Genomic DNA, 13,276 nt, shown 5'->3' with positions numbered 1-13,276 from the left:
ATGGATCATCGGTTCCCCATCACCCGCGACGATCTCTTCAACATCCAGATGGATTTGAAGCAAATCCAACTGGTTCAGAGTAATCAGGGCGAAAGACTAATAAGACTCGAAAGGCGCCAGGAACAAGATGCGAGCGTCAAGTCCGTGTGGCAACAGCATCCTTTTCCTGGCGTCCTTGCCGGAACCCCTCAGCAAGGTAATTAGATTATCTACAGGTGTCGATGCGTTTTGCTAACGTTCCACTTCCCAGGGCCGACTCACGTCTCACCCAACGACATGTTTGATGATTTCGACGAGCAAGGTCAGCATTTGCTGAGCTCCCTTCACCTAGGACCTGCCGAGGAGGAGCCTACCCGTCGGGGTGCTGCCTCTCGAGCCAACAGCGTACGATTCGATGAGAGTGCCTTGCGGGGCGCAGCAGATTGGTCTAGTCAGAGCAATCGCCACTCTGGGGAATTTGGCCCTCCCCGACCGTCTAGCGGGTTGATGATGGAGCGATCATTGTCCCACAAGTCGGATGGACGTCATAGCTCTGCCGGCCACTCTGTTCACTCATTTCATTCTGTGGCATCAGGCAGAGCGAGCAGCTTGGGGCTGGACACCAACTTTATGGTCAGCAGCCATGAAGACGACTCTCCGATAGACATGCCGGAGCCTCCGCCAGGTCTCTTCTTCCTGGGTTCTGTACCGACCATCATCCGATGTTGGCTTACAACTAGCTTCGCCCACGATACAGTCTTGTACGCTGATCTTTGTACGGGCTCCCAGAAATCCGTCGTGGACTATTCTGTCCTCAAGGACCTCGATCTGTTGGATGAGATTCAACAAGACATGGATGGCACCTACAAAGTTCGACTTCCGGTATACCTCGTTGAAGCCACTGTTTCCGAACGCAGCAGCCGGTCATCGAGCCATGGGCATTCAATGCCCTGCCTCCTCGCAACTTTTGAAGTGTCTGGCATGGAGCAGTCTGAAGGCGCCGAGCCGAAAAGGGGCATTCAAATTTTCATTGGCAGCGACACCCTTAGAGCTCATCAGGCCGATATTCTCCTCTCCCAGAACCGCATGTGTCTCTACGGCAGCGAGCGCGAGAAGCTATCTGTTCCCTTTGTGCGCCCAGAGGACGAGGGCGCTTTCAAGCACATTAGCACAATCAATTTCATTCCTGAAAAGCCTCGCCTCAACGCCAACGCGGCGCCTTTTGTGTCTGGAGACCCACGACCTCAGGTCTCCACGACGCAAAGTGCATTGGAAAGCAGCCTGTCCAGCATGCAGCATGAAGATGCCGAGTCGCAGGGGCCCCTCTCGCCCATGGATAACCACTCTGTACCCAACAAGTCGATTGGAGCAAGCAACCTGTCTGAAAGTGGCGGGGAGAGTGAACGGCCTGGCAAGGATACCACCAGCGGGTCCGAATCAGGGGCAAAAGAGCACAATAGCACGGTCAGCGGAGAGGGCAGCCGGCGCGAGTCTGCGGGCGGCATCTGGGGTTCGTGGCGCCAGGGCACTTCCGCAAATGGGGCTGAGAACGGGCAACGGGACGCCAATGGCCCGCTAAGCGGATATCAGCCCGCCGGTCGTGGAAGCCGGAACATGAAGGTGTTGAAGCCCCTGAAATCGGGTTCATCATCGTCTGCCCGAACTGGAGCTGCCTACGAGCCGGCGCCAGCGCCCAGAACCAGCGGAGAACATCGACGAAAGAGCCAGGTCAGTGTAGCGGCAGAGGGCAACCCGCCCACAAACGTCCGCTGGGAACCCAAGAGGTCAGTCAGCAGCACCACGGTCAACAGCACAACGGAGGTGAAGGCCTCGCGCGAGGCGAAGAATGCGGGTCCAGCTTTGCCGCGGTCGGCGAACCCCATCGGTGGTGCCTCGGCTTTCTCCTGGATGAACCCAGCTGGCAAGGCAAAGCCTACGGCGACGGCGGAGTGATTGGAGGGGAGAGAACGCAAAGCCCCGGTGGCACTGGACGCGAAGATGGCCGAACATGGCTAGCGCAGTAATCTTCTTTTTCTTTGCTTTAACAAGACGACTCCCTCCAACATGAAGAGGTGAGGTGGCAGGCCTCCAAACAACGCGAGCAAGGCCGACTAGTAGGTAGCCATGTAGTGTCCCATACTAGATGGGTTTTACAGCACTGTGGCTTTAAGAGTCCGCCCAGCGGAAACCAAATAACAAAAATCCAAGAGTTCACAGAGTGTCCAATGTTTCTTTAAGGAACCTGCTACGCCAAACCTGGATCGGCAACTAGGACGCCCACAGCGTTAGCTGCATTGAGGATCTTCTTTGGTCCACCTCTGTGGGCCAAAAGCCTAGAAAGTGATATATTAGAGGTGACGCCGACTCTGCAGTTCTCCAACCTGCAGCTATCCAACCAGCCAGAAGATGATTGCTATTCCTGTAATGCAGGTACCTTGCGTTGAGTTGTTGGTTGCGGTCCGTCATGGGCAGGCCGCTGCGAGGTCATGTACATTGCTTGATTCTTCAATGCAAGTCTGCAGTGTCCTAAGGAGGCCCGGTCCGGCACTAAAATTACCCCACTTGGATGCGCCGGTTCCCCGCACTGCTCCAAGGCCGAGTGTGATGTGCCGAGTCTCTAAGCTCCGAGTCACGGAATGACTGAGACCTGGGTGAGTTTTTTCTCTTTTGATCCTCTTGATTCTCTTGATGATCTGATTCTTGTGTTCTTCCCCCCCGGGACATGTCGATTGCGAGAACTCTTCAGATACACCTGTCCTCTGCTCGACTATTCCAACCTCGACCGGCCCGGCTTCTACTCCGACCCCGCTTCCTCACGACCGCGAGCATGTCCGACCCCGCGAACCGTCGCCTGCAAAGGCCGGTCATTTTGTGCGTTTTGGATGGCCCTTTTCACCTGCCCCTAGACTCTTTCAAGACTCTGCTACGATACGATGGCCTGCTAACAAATGTGATGCCGGTGTACAGCGTCTGCGACCTCCAAGACAAGTTCCGCAACGCAATCTTCGAATTCGACAAGGTCGTAAAAACAACCTCCAAACTCCTCCGCGCCGCCGAAACCCTCAAGATCCCAGTCTTCACCACGACACAGAACCGCGCCCGCCTAGGCGACACCGTCACGGAACTCGCGCCCTTCCTCCGAGAATCAGACCTCGTTCGCCCGCCCGTGGATAAGACCAAGTTCAGCATGTGGGTTCCCGAGATTGCTGCGCAGTTTGAGGGGAAAGGCAGGCACGAGGTGCTGATTGTGGGGATCGAGTCGCATATCTGCGTGACGCAGACGGCGCTGGACTTGTTGGCCGAGGGTCACAAAGTGTATGTGTTGGCGGATGGGGTGAGTAGTTGTAATCGGGAGGAGGTGCCGATTGCGTTGGCGCGGTTGAGGGGGGAGGGGGTCGTTGTTACGACGAGCGAGAGTGTGATTTATGAGATGATGGGGGATGCGGCGCGGCCCGAGTTTAAGAGGATTGTTGGGTTGGTGAAGGAGACTGGAGGGGAAACGAGGGAGGTTTTGCAGGCTTTGGCGCCCAAGATTTAGAATTTCCGGGTAGGGATTTGGACTGGGTTGGCAAAGACTGGGTGGTTGGTTATAGATATATACATCTACGAAAGATTTCAGAGTCTTGTGGGGTTGATTCTAAGAAACAGGCTTTTCTATCTGCATGTCCCAGATTCATCGAGCCGGATTCGAGATTTGGGCTTCCCTCTCACTCAACATCAACAACCTCAACCTTGGCCCCTTGCAACCACGTCAAATCATCCTCAACAGTCACCCTCCTCACCCTCGCAAGCTCATCAATAAACGCAGGTACAAACGTCCCCGGCCCTTGCACATCCGCCCTCACAGCGGCCCACTCCGCCGCAATCTCAAAATGCAACAGCCCCGCAAGCACAGCAAGCAACTTATCCTCATCCGCCCACGCCGCCAACATGGCCGAGACAGTCGTGCCCAGAACACACCCCGTACCCGTTATCTGGCCCAGCAGCTCGTGTCCGTTGTCCACTGCCAGTGTGCGGTTGCCGTCCGAGAGGTAATCTGTCTTGCCCGTCATGAGCACTACGTTCCTCTCCCTCCTCGCGAGATCCCGTACAAGCTTGGCTTTTTGCGCGGCGGTAAGGGTAGATGAAGAATCAACCCCCTTTTGCTGTTTCGTCGCCCCCTCACCCCACACCGTCGCGATCTCCCCCTCGTTCCCCTTGATGAGATCCAGATACCCGCCCGCGAGAATCGTCTTGACGGCGTTCCGTCGAATCGACGTGGCGCCCGCGCCGACGGGGTCAAAGACCACAGGCCTGCGCGCGGCGTTATAGGCCGCTAGCGCCTTGAGGTAGTTTGCGATACCGTCGGGCGTGACGGTGCCCATGTTGATGACGAGACTTCCGCCCAGGCGCGCGAGGTCGGGCGCTTCTTCGCCGTAGTTTGCCATGATGGGGGAGGCGCCGACGGCGAGGGCGACGTTTGCGGCAAAGTTTTGGACGACTAGGTTTGTCATGTTGTGGGAGAGTGGGGAGGTTGTTGCTATGCGGGTGATTACGGAGGGGATTCGGGCGAGGAGCTGGGCGACGTCGGCGGAGGCACCGGAGGCGGAGGATGAAAGAGAGGTGATGCTTCGGTAGGACGAGCTTGTCTTCACGAGTTCGAGGAGGCTGCGCGACGCGGATTCCGGGTCTTGAGCGGCGACGATGGCGCTGACGAGGGCGACGCCGTCGAGGGCTGCGGGAGAGTGCGAGTCTGGGGTGGCGGACTGGTAGAGGACGCGCTGGATGTTGGAGGGGTTGAGGCCGCCGATGCAGACTGTCTTTACGCGGGGGAGGTGGCCTGCCGCGGCGAGTTTGGTGAGGATTATGCGGAGGCCTGCGGTGCCAATGATGTGTTTTGTGTTTTCTTTGCTGGAGGGGTGCGTTAGTAGATAAAGAAAAAGGAGTACGAAGTGAGTGGTTAGACGAGGCATATCATATTGGCTTGATAGAAATGGGAACCTGAGAGGGGCATGTGGTGAAAGGGACGTACGTTGATGTGGCAAAGACGGTGCCGATGCCTAGGTAATCTGCTCCATCTTCGCAGGCTTTGAGGGCTTCCTCGATAGTGCTAGCCGTGACGCCGATGATGGCGTCCGGGCCGAGAATCTTTCTTGCGGCAGTGAGTTCTGGTTGGATGTCAGTCATGTCCTTTCTTGAAATATACTGCCATCTTAGCAATAACGTATACAGAATAAAACGGAATGAGTCACTACAAGAAAAGAAAGCAAAATTCCAAAGTAACGAATCTCAAAAGTCGAAAGAAAAGATGGCATTCATAACTCACCCATATCATCCTGCCCGATATGCACGCCCTCACACCCAACAGCAAGCGCAACATCGACCCGATCGTTAATGAGTAGCGGCACGCCCGCGGCGCGGCAGACGGCGTGCAGCTTCCTGGCGTTGGCGACGAGCTCGCCCGTGTCGCTCGTCTTGTCGCGGTACTGCACGATGGTGACGCCGCCCCGGACGGCGGCCGCGACGACGGAAGACAGGTCGCGGTCGCCGAGGATGGCGGGGGTGGAGTCTGTGACGAGGTAGAGGGAGTAGTCTACTGTTGGTTTCGGCATCGTGGCTGGTGTTGATGGGGGGGGGGCTAAGTATGTGTGAGGCGAATCGAGAAGGGTGTATTCCCTGAAGAGAGAGAGAGAGGAGAGCCAGAGGTCGAATTATTGCCGGGTGAGGGAATATTGGACCGGAGGTGGGATGACTGGCGTTTGTTGGATCGGCGCCGGTTTTTTCAACGTGGAAGTGCGGATACTTGCGGCCGAGGACGGAACGGCCGCTTCTCCGATGGCGCCGATGGCTGCGGGACGCGGGTTGTGGTGGGGTTTGTCGGTGATGACATCAACTATTTGGCTCATTGCATAAGAATCGGCACTCACGATGTGGTCCATATCCCTATCAGTGTCACAATACATTCGTGGCACCTATCGATTTATTGATGCACTCGCCAACATCGACAAATCGAGAGATCTGTTAGAACGCATCGAGAAGACACAATCGTGATTACTGATCGATACTATCCTTTACGAACCTCTTCGTCATGTCAGTGTTTGCACAAGTGTTTGAGAGATTTCAGATCAGAATTTGCCATGCGTCCTAAGTTTATTACAACAAGAACAAAACCCGAGTAAACCAGCCAGACTCCTTATGAGAAACTCCAAAAAACATAATATCCTCATTTCTTAGCCTCCAAGTAGAGGATGATCCGTTCCCGTGTCTCCTTTTTAAGATCGGCAGTAGTGAGAGATGGTCCGTCGATACCAACCCGCACTCGTTGCCCCCCCCCTCCTCGGTATCCCTCTCTTCCTTGGTACCGTGCCAACAACCCCTCAAGAGGGTGCGAGGAGGAAGCTTTCTCTCCTTTCCATGTCATCATTCGTCACATTCGTATGCGTCAGTCCCTGTCGGTCCTCCGCCGGTGGTGGTGGTACACATCATCTCCCGTCTCCCATCTCCATCATCTGGCCCGTGGATATCAAGTAGCAGTCCAGTCCATGGCAGGAAACATACTCCCAACATCCCACGTCCCAGCATCCTCCCCCAACACGCCCGTCCAAAACGACGCATCCAGATCCCGAATCATGGCCTGCGTGCCGTCCGACAAGTTGGCAGGCAACTGAATCGGCTCTTGGATCGCCGGCTGCGACTTGAGCCCGCACAGCTCGCCTTTCACAATATCCTTGAAATACCGCAGCATCTCCGTCAACCTCAAAAACGGATCAACCACTTTCGGACCGGGCACGTCCGTCGCCGCCGCCGCCGCTGCCCCATCTTCCCCCCTCGCCGCCGCCGCATCCGCAGCCGCCCTCCTAAACTTCCCACTCCGATGTGCCACAAAAACCTCCAAGTGCGCCACCTGGCTCTCGACGACCCCGCCGAGGTCGAGGTGCTTCTGCACCAGAGGCAAATCCCACCCGGGCACCTGGTCGAGCGTCATGAGCTTTAGGCACACGATGAACACGTACAAAAAGTCCGAGGAGCTGAGGCAGGTGAAGCGCGGCTGTAAGCTGAGGTGGTTCCGCGGGAAGCGGATCTCGAGAAACGTCTTTGCGGCGCTGCAGCAGCCCCAGAGAAGCTCGAGGCGTTCCGTGAGGGAGATGAAGGACGCCGGGCCCCGGGCTTCGGGGATGCCGATTTCGTAGAGGAGGACTTGTGCTATGCTGATGTGGGCGAGGAGGCCGACTGCGTTTTTCGTCAGACATTCCATCTTAGGCACGCATGTCTTTCAATAGTTTCAGAGGGGGGATGGGGGGGTCTAACGTACCATTTTCCTTGAGGTGCACCGGCAGCGACGTCTTGAAAATATCAAGCTGCTGCTGAAAAGATTGAACAACCATAGTCAAGGGCAGTTGCAGCGACTGGAAGCTCGTGCTCTCCGTCCCGAGCGTGAGGGAGATTGTCTGCGCGAGCTGCTGGATCTTGAAGAGGTGGACCAGGAGCGCGTCGCTGGGGTACTCTGCCGCCTCCTCGATCTGTCGGCAGCAGGACTCGAGGTACGTTGTGTTCATGAAGGCGTCTGGCCGCTTGTTCGTCGTGAAGACGCTTTTCCTAGTGGTCAGCCCAGTCCATCTCTCCCGTTCCAAGTTCATGGAGTGACTTACAGCGTATTCAGATAATAACACCCAGCAAAAGCCCTCATCAGCTCCAACTGCGCCGAAATCTCCTCCTGCGTCTGTACCTTTCTCGCCTCACTCTCAGGCTTTTGAAAGCTGATACGGATGCCGCTCCCCTTGCCGCCGCGCTCGCCCAGCTGCATGGGACTATCCTTGAACCCCAAACTCACACACATCGACCTCGCCAAAAACAACAGATTCGTCAGCTGATAGCTGTTGATGTTGTAGTGATACCAGGCAATCAGGAGCTGCAACCCTTGCAACACATCCAGACTCTTCTTGGGCTTCATAAACGCAGCCTGCACGATATCCTGCAACAGCTCCTCCCCCAACAGAACCTGCTTCGTTGCATCCAAATGGCACGCCGTCATCATGATACCCTTCCACAGGAACGGCCTCTCCGCCGCCAGCTGCGTAGGGCCCATGTGCGGCGGCACAATCACAAAGGGGTACAGCTCCTGCATTTCGTCCATGAACAACTTGAGAACCGTACTCTGCTCGTTGTTGAGCGGCCAAGGCGACTCGTTCGCTGTCGTCGATCCCATCCCTACGCCGCCGTTGTTATCGGCCTGGCTGCTCCCAACAGTATGGTGATCATCCGCCGTAGACGCGCTCGGCGCAGGCGACGTATCAGACCACCCAGCTTCACCCCCAACGACGACCTCCTCCGGCGGGAACAGGTGATCGCAGTTGATCGGGATCTTGGCCGACGCCGGCGCAATGCTGCCGCTGGGCGGGAGGGGGGAGTTTGCGCTCCCGACGACGGTCCCGTTGGCGACGGTGGTCGCGACTTCTGCGGTGCTGCTGTTGCTGTTCCTGCCACCAACACCACCACCACCGCTGCCCTGCTGCTGCTGCGTCGTTGCACCCGCGCTCAACTGCGTAGTCAACTCATCCAGCCTCTTCTCCAGCTCAGAGACTTTGGTAGGCTTGGGTTCCTTCTTCGCCCTGGGCGGCGCAGGGATCTGCGAGCCGCACGGCTTGCGGAGCCTGTGGCATCTAGTTCATACAGTCAGAGTCTCTCGTTCTCGTAATGCGAATGGGGGTAAAAGAGAGCTCATTCTCGCCAATGGTGCGAATACGAGAGAAACAGCATACCGTTCGCACTTGTTACTTCCGTCCGGCCCCGAGATACACCTCGCCTTGGCCTTGGCGCAGGTCGTACAGGCTCGCGGGCCTTTATTTCTATGGTCAATGTCCATTCTGATCTGTCTTTCCTCAACTTGATCTCATAGAGGGCGAAAAGGTGTAGTGAGGAGAAATCAATCAGGCACCAGCTGAAGTAAACGTAGAGTAGGATATGAAACAAACACCCTTTTCTTTACAGGATTTTCAGAAATTCGCGTCGTAATCCTTCATTTGAGCTTGTCTGCCTTTCATGACATGACGGATCTCCTGAGTTGCGTGTAAGTCAAGGTGGGACACCCACCCCCAGTTGGCAGTGACGGGGACTTCGGACCCCCTCTCCCAACCAATGGCATAGGCCTTTTCGAACGGAGACGGAGCAACTCTGCGTGCCCGCCTCCGTCGGAGTTGCTGAGTCAGAAGACTGGACGGGCAAGCCACGCCTGAAAAGTCCGCTTCTGTGGTGGTGGCACTTCGAATCCGGTAGAAATGTATGGCCTCCCCGTGGCACACACCTCCTACTGCCTTACCTTACATAAAGCGTTGAGCCTACACCTCACACCGCGGCACCCCATCCCATCCCATCTCCTTCCCCCAGCTCTTAATCGGCGGGCACCGCGGAGACCCGTCCAAGGTAACCGTAGGCGGTGCCGGGTTTACATCGGGCTGCGCTTTCCTCGCCGACCGCGGCAAGACCGCATTCGCATAACTTTGCGATACCGAAAATGTCAGCCATGCATGAAGTATCCTGGGCCCGTTGAACTTCTTCAGATGGCCCTAGTGAGGTTGCAACACATGACAACGTATATCAACTTTATCGACATGCATCACAATGTCACGTATAGACCGGAAAACTTGGGAGTGATGAATAAATGTGTCAATAAATGACATTCATATTGTTAAATAGTTGGTTATTGCGACCAACACTGAGATCAGAATCCGTCATATAGACGAAGACATGGAAACTCAAATCGAAAGAGAACAGTTGGGGCCACGGGGCATGGGTTAAAATCACACAAAACACTTGTTGATCGCTCCAAAGAACGTGGTTTAGGTCCGATGAGCTCCCCTCTTTTCAGATATCAACGTAACATGGTTGGAGCTAGATTCAAAAAGAACCCAGACCAGTAGAACGTGAAAAAATCAAATGGCAGAGCTCACGGCCTGACCAGTCGTCGCCTTGGACTCACGCTCCAGCAGGGCTTCAACGAAGCCGTTGCTAATGTTTCCCGCGGCCTTGATCTCCTTCGCAGCCTGCTCGATGCCAAGCTGGTTGTCGGTCCACAGGGGCTCCTCGGGCGCGGCCTCAGCCTCCCCGACGCCAATGAAGCCGCCCTCGGCAGCCCACTCCGAGGTGCGCTTGATGCCGAGCTTGGTCCAGATCTCGTCGAGCGCCTGGACCAGCTGGTCGCGGTATTCCTTCTTGTGCCCGGGGGTGGGCGTGACGCGCAGTCTCTCCTGCCCGACGGGGACCGTGGGGTAGTTAATGGACTGCACGTAGATCTGGTAGTCCTGGAGCAACATGTCCGACGCCTGCTTAGCGAGCTCGGCATTGCCAACCAGGATGGGGATGATGTGGGAGGGGTTGGGGATGACGGGAATGTCGCGGTCGTTCAGAGCCTCCTTGACAGCGCGGGTGTGGAGCTGCTGAAGGCGACGGTCGCCGTCGTACTCCATCTGGTACTCAATGGCCGTCTTTGCGCCGGCCATGGTCGCGGGTGGGAGTGACGTGGTGAAGATGAATCCAGGGGCGAGGGAGCGGATCATGTCGACGAGCTTGGAGCTGCCCGCAATGTAGCCACCAACACATCCGTATGCCTTTCCGAGGGTACCAGTGATGATGTCGATGCGATCCATGATGCTGCCCTTGGGGCGGCCCTGCTGATGCGCTTCAAAGTCCAAGTGCTCTGCGACACCAGCGCCGTGCGGGCCGTACATGCCGACAGCATGAACCTCGTCGAGGAACGTGATGGCGCCGTACTTCTCAGCCAAGTCGCAAATCTCCTCAATGGGTCCAATCGATCCACACATGCTGTAAACGGACTCGAACGCAATCAGCTTGGGAACATGAAGCGGCAGCGACGCCAACTTGGCCTCGAGATCTGCAACATCGTTGTGCTTGAAGACAATCTTCTTGGTTCCAGAATGACGGATACCCTGAATCATGGACGCATGGTTCAGACTATCCGACAGAATGACACACTCGGGCATCTTGCTACCCAGAGTCGCCAAAGTAGCGTCGTTCGCCACATAGCATGAGCTGAAGACGAGAGCGGCCTCCTTGGCATGCAGTTTGGCAATCGTGCCCTCCAACTCGACCGCGTGCTTGTTGTGTCCAGAGATATTTCTCGTGCCACCAGCGCCGGCGCCGTACTCGTCCAGGGTTTCGTGCATCGACTTGAGGACGTTGGAATTGCGGCCCATTCCGAGGTAGTCGTTGGCGCACCAGACGGTCACCTTCTCCTCCTTTCCAGCCATATGAGCACGGGGGAATTCCTTGGCGAGACGGTTGATATTGTTGAAGTAGCGGTAGGACTTGTCCTTATGCTTCTTCTCCAGCTCGGCGTTGTAGTAGGCCTCGTAGTTGAACTTGGCCTTGGAGGCGTCCGAATTGCCCATGCCGACATTGGAGGCAGAGTTCTGTCGAGCAGCGGGGATACCAGGAGGGGCTTGGGCTACGTCAATGGTCAGCCGAGGAGATTCTTTCCTCTCTCACGATGGTCATTTCCATACCTTTGTTGAGCAAGGGAGCATCAACAGCCCGGGCATCCTTGCTTCGGCTGGTGTGGATGTTGGCGCGGCCAGGCTTGGAGTCGGTGCTCAAGGCGCGGATACCAGCAACAGAAGAGTTTCCCATCTTGGCCGGGCGTCCATGGCCGTACTGGGCAGACTGGACAGTCAAAGCCTTGCCCATGACGGGGCAGCGGTGGGCGAGGAGCTGCAACTTGGACATGGTTCCGCCACAAGGAGAGACGGCCGTCGTCTGGGGCGCCGCCTGGATGGCGTGGGGACGAGCCGAGGTGGACAGCGCGCGCAGTTTGGCGGGCGAGGCCGACTTCAGGAAGGGGCACATGGCCTTGGATTGACGAAGGGCAGCCTCCATGGTGTTATTTTTGAAGGCTGGCAGTTGTAAATCGTACAGTCGTTTTCGTGTTGTTGAGGTTTAGTTTGTTTCGGAGCAGAGCGGTGCCACTCTGGATTTGTTGTGTGCGGTTTGTAGATTTCGGTGTGGCGACTCAAAGTACGCGCGATGTGGATGTGAGTGAGGTCAGCGAGTTCGCCAGTGAAAAGTGATCAGCGCTGAGGGGCTGAACACAGGTCAATGGGCAGAAAGAAGCAGTTGACTCTTGTGATCGACAATTGGGACGGTATTCCTGCTGGTAAAGAGCAGAAATAGGAGAAGAAGGGGGGAAAGAGAGAGAGGTCTAGCAAGATGAGGAGAAAACGGGCAGGGGAAGCGAGAAAAACGAGCAGATTCCCGGACAAGTCCTTTATTTTAGTGTCTCCGGTGAAGAGTCGCCATGACACCAAATCCCCAAGGGCGCAGTGGAAGGCTTACGGTCTAGGTAGGTGGCAGGTACAGTGTACCTCGTGCCGACCGGCCGCCCCGCCATCTGGCTGAAGTTTGAACCCCAGCACCGCTGCACCACACCAACGGCATGCCGCACCAGCGACTCGGCACAGGGTGTGGTAGGTGCGGCCCTGCGCAGTTTGGGGCCTTTGGGCCTTTGGGACTCTTGTGAGTGGTGGACGGGATTCAGGCCTGGGCATGCCCGCCCCGAGATCCAATCCATTTTCCAGCTTGTCCTAGGTTCTAGGCGGTGGGTTGGTGGTGCTGCTGCAGGCGATTTCTCATCCTCAGCGTCCCTCGGGCCTAGGTGGCAGTGACGGTTGTCAACTTCGCCCGTACTCAGGTACATCGCACTCATGGGGCCGGGGTTGAAGTGTACGGCGTTGATGGTGGGACCCCTAAGACCGCAAAGTGGAGTCTCCGAATACCGAAAGTCGGCACTTGAACCAATCATTACTCGTCTATAGCCAATTTCTGATGACACCTGATTGGTAGACCAACTCGACACCGCTGCGCAAATGCGAAAGTGACCTGAGGTCAGATCCCTTTTGTCCCTTTTTATTTAATTCTCTTGGTAATACCACCCCAGTTTCGGTGTTTGCTGTTGTGGTTTTTTTTTTCCTCTCTCGCTCGAGTTCCGCGGAACTTATTTGCCTACCTAGTACGGATACTGACGAAAGGGCCAACGTCTTCTTTTTTCTTATGCCCACATGGCCTTTCTTCAGGACCCCTGCTCTTCTGGAAACACCGCTGTGGATCCTGCAAAATCAATCGTACGAACACTGCGCCGGTGTCTTCCGAGACCGAACATAACAGAAGCCGTTCCGTGTAGGTAATAGCTTCCGCTTCCGAAGAGCGGTATTTTTCCAAAGCCTATTCCCGCAATTACAATACTACTGTACTAGGGCACGAAACACAAAGAAAAGGCACCTGAGCTCGAAAGACACATGAAACCATCAAA

At 56.1% G+C, this 13,276-nt stretch overlaps 5 protein-coding genes across 5 annotated transcripts; 2 read left to right on the top strand and 3 right to left on the bottom strand.

The window, feature by feature from the left end:
* BDP55DRAFT_690173 (uncharacterized protein) lies at positions 1 to 1,932 on the top strand (the record flags this gene model as incomplete). Its single annotated transcript, XM_060576831.1, has 2 exons — positions 1 to 196; positions 251 to 1,932. The coding sequence occupies 2 exons, from the start codon at positions 1 to 3 to the stop codon at positions 1,930 to 1,932; spliced, it is 1,878 nt and encodes a 625-aa protein (XP_060434895.1).
* An 874-nt stretch (positions 1,933 to 2,806) lies between these two features.
* On the top strand, positions 2,807 to 3,517 carry BDP55DRAFT_541961 (isochorismatase; the record flags this gene model as incomplete). Its single annotated transcript, XM_060568266.1, has 2 exons — positions 2,807 to 2,850; positions 2,947 to 3,517. 2 exons carry the CDS (start codon positions 2,807 to 2,809, stop codon positions 3,515 to 3,517), a joined length of 615 nt encoding a protein of 204 aa, XP_060434894.1.
* Positions 3,518 to 3,686: 169 nt separating this feature from the next.
* Positions 3,687 to 5,570, bottom strand: BDP55DRAFT_690171 (Hydroxyethylthiazole kinase family-domain-containing protein; the record flags this gene model as incomplete). The annotated part of the gene is made up of 3 exons (XM_060576830.1): positions 3,687 to 4,869; positions 4,991 to 5,126; positions 5,285 to 5,570. 3 exons carry the CDS (start codon positions 5,568 to 5,570, stop codon positions 3,687 to 3,689), a joined length of 1,605 nt encoding a protein of 534 aa, XP_060434893.1.
* A 911-nt stretch (positions 5,571 to 6,481) lies between these two features.
* BDP55DRAFT_723822 (uncharacterized protein) lies at positions 6,482 to 8,821 on the bottom strand (the record flags this gene model as incomplete). The annotated part of the gene is made up of 4 exons (XM_060578800.1): positions 6,482 to 7,188; positions 7,271 to 7,548; positions 7,608 to 8,618; positions 8,718 to 8,821. The coding sequence occupies 4 exons, from the start codon at positions 8,819 to 8,821 to the stop codon at positions 6,482 to 6,484; spliced, it is 2,100 nt and encodes a 699-aa protein (XP_060434892.1).
* A 938-nt stretch (positions 8,822 to 9,759) lies between these two features.
* Positions 9,760 to 12,012, bottom strand: BDP55DRAFT_257513 (5-aminolevulinic acid synthase). The gene is made up of 2 exons (XM_060566312.1): positions 11,478 to 12,012; positions 9,760 to 11,419 (listed from the first exon to the last, which is right to left on the bottom strand). The coding sequence occupies exons 1-2, from the start codon at positions 11,845 to 11,847 to the stop codon at positions 9,888 to 9,890; spliced, it is 1,902 nt and encodes a 633-aa protein (XP_060434891.1). The 5' UTR covers positions 11,848 to 12,012; the 3' UTR covers positions 9,760 to 9,887.
* Positions 12,013 to 13,276: the final 1,264 nt, after the last annotated feature.

Source organism: Colletotrichum godetiae (assembly GCF_030913485.1).
Source record: "Colletotrichum godetiae strain CBS 193.32 chromosome Unknown BDP55scaffold_4, whole genome shotgun sequence".
Taxonomy (NCBI): Eukaryota; Fungi; Ascomycota; class Sordariomycetes; order Glomerellales; family Glomerellaceae; genus Colletotrichum; species Colletotrichum godetiae.
Note: the sequence above shows the minus strand (reverse complement) of the source record. Positions and strands in the feature narration are given on the sequence as shown.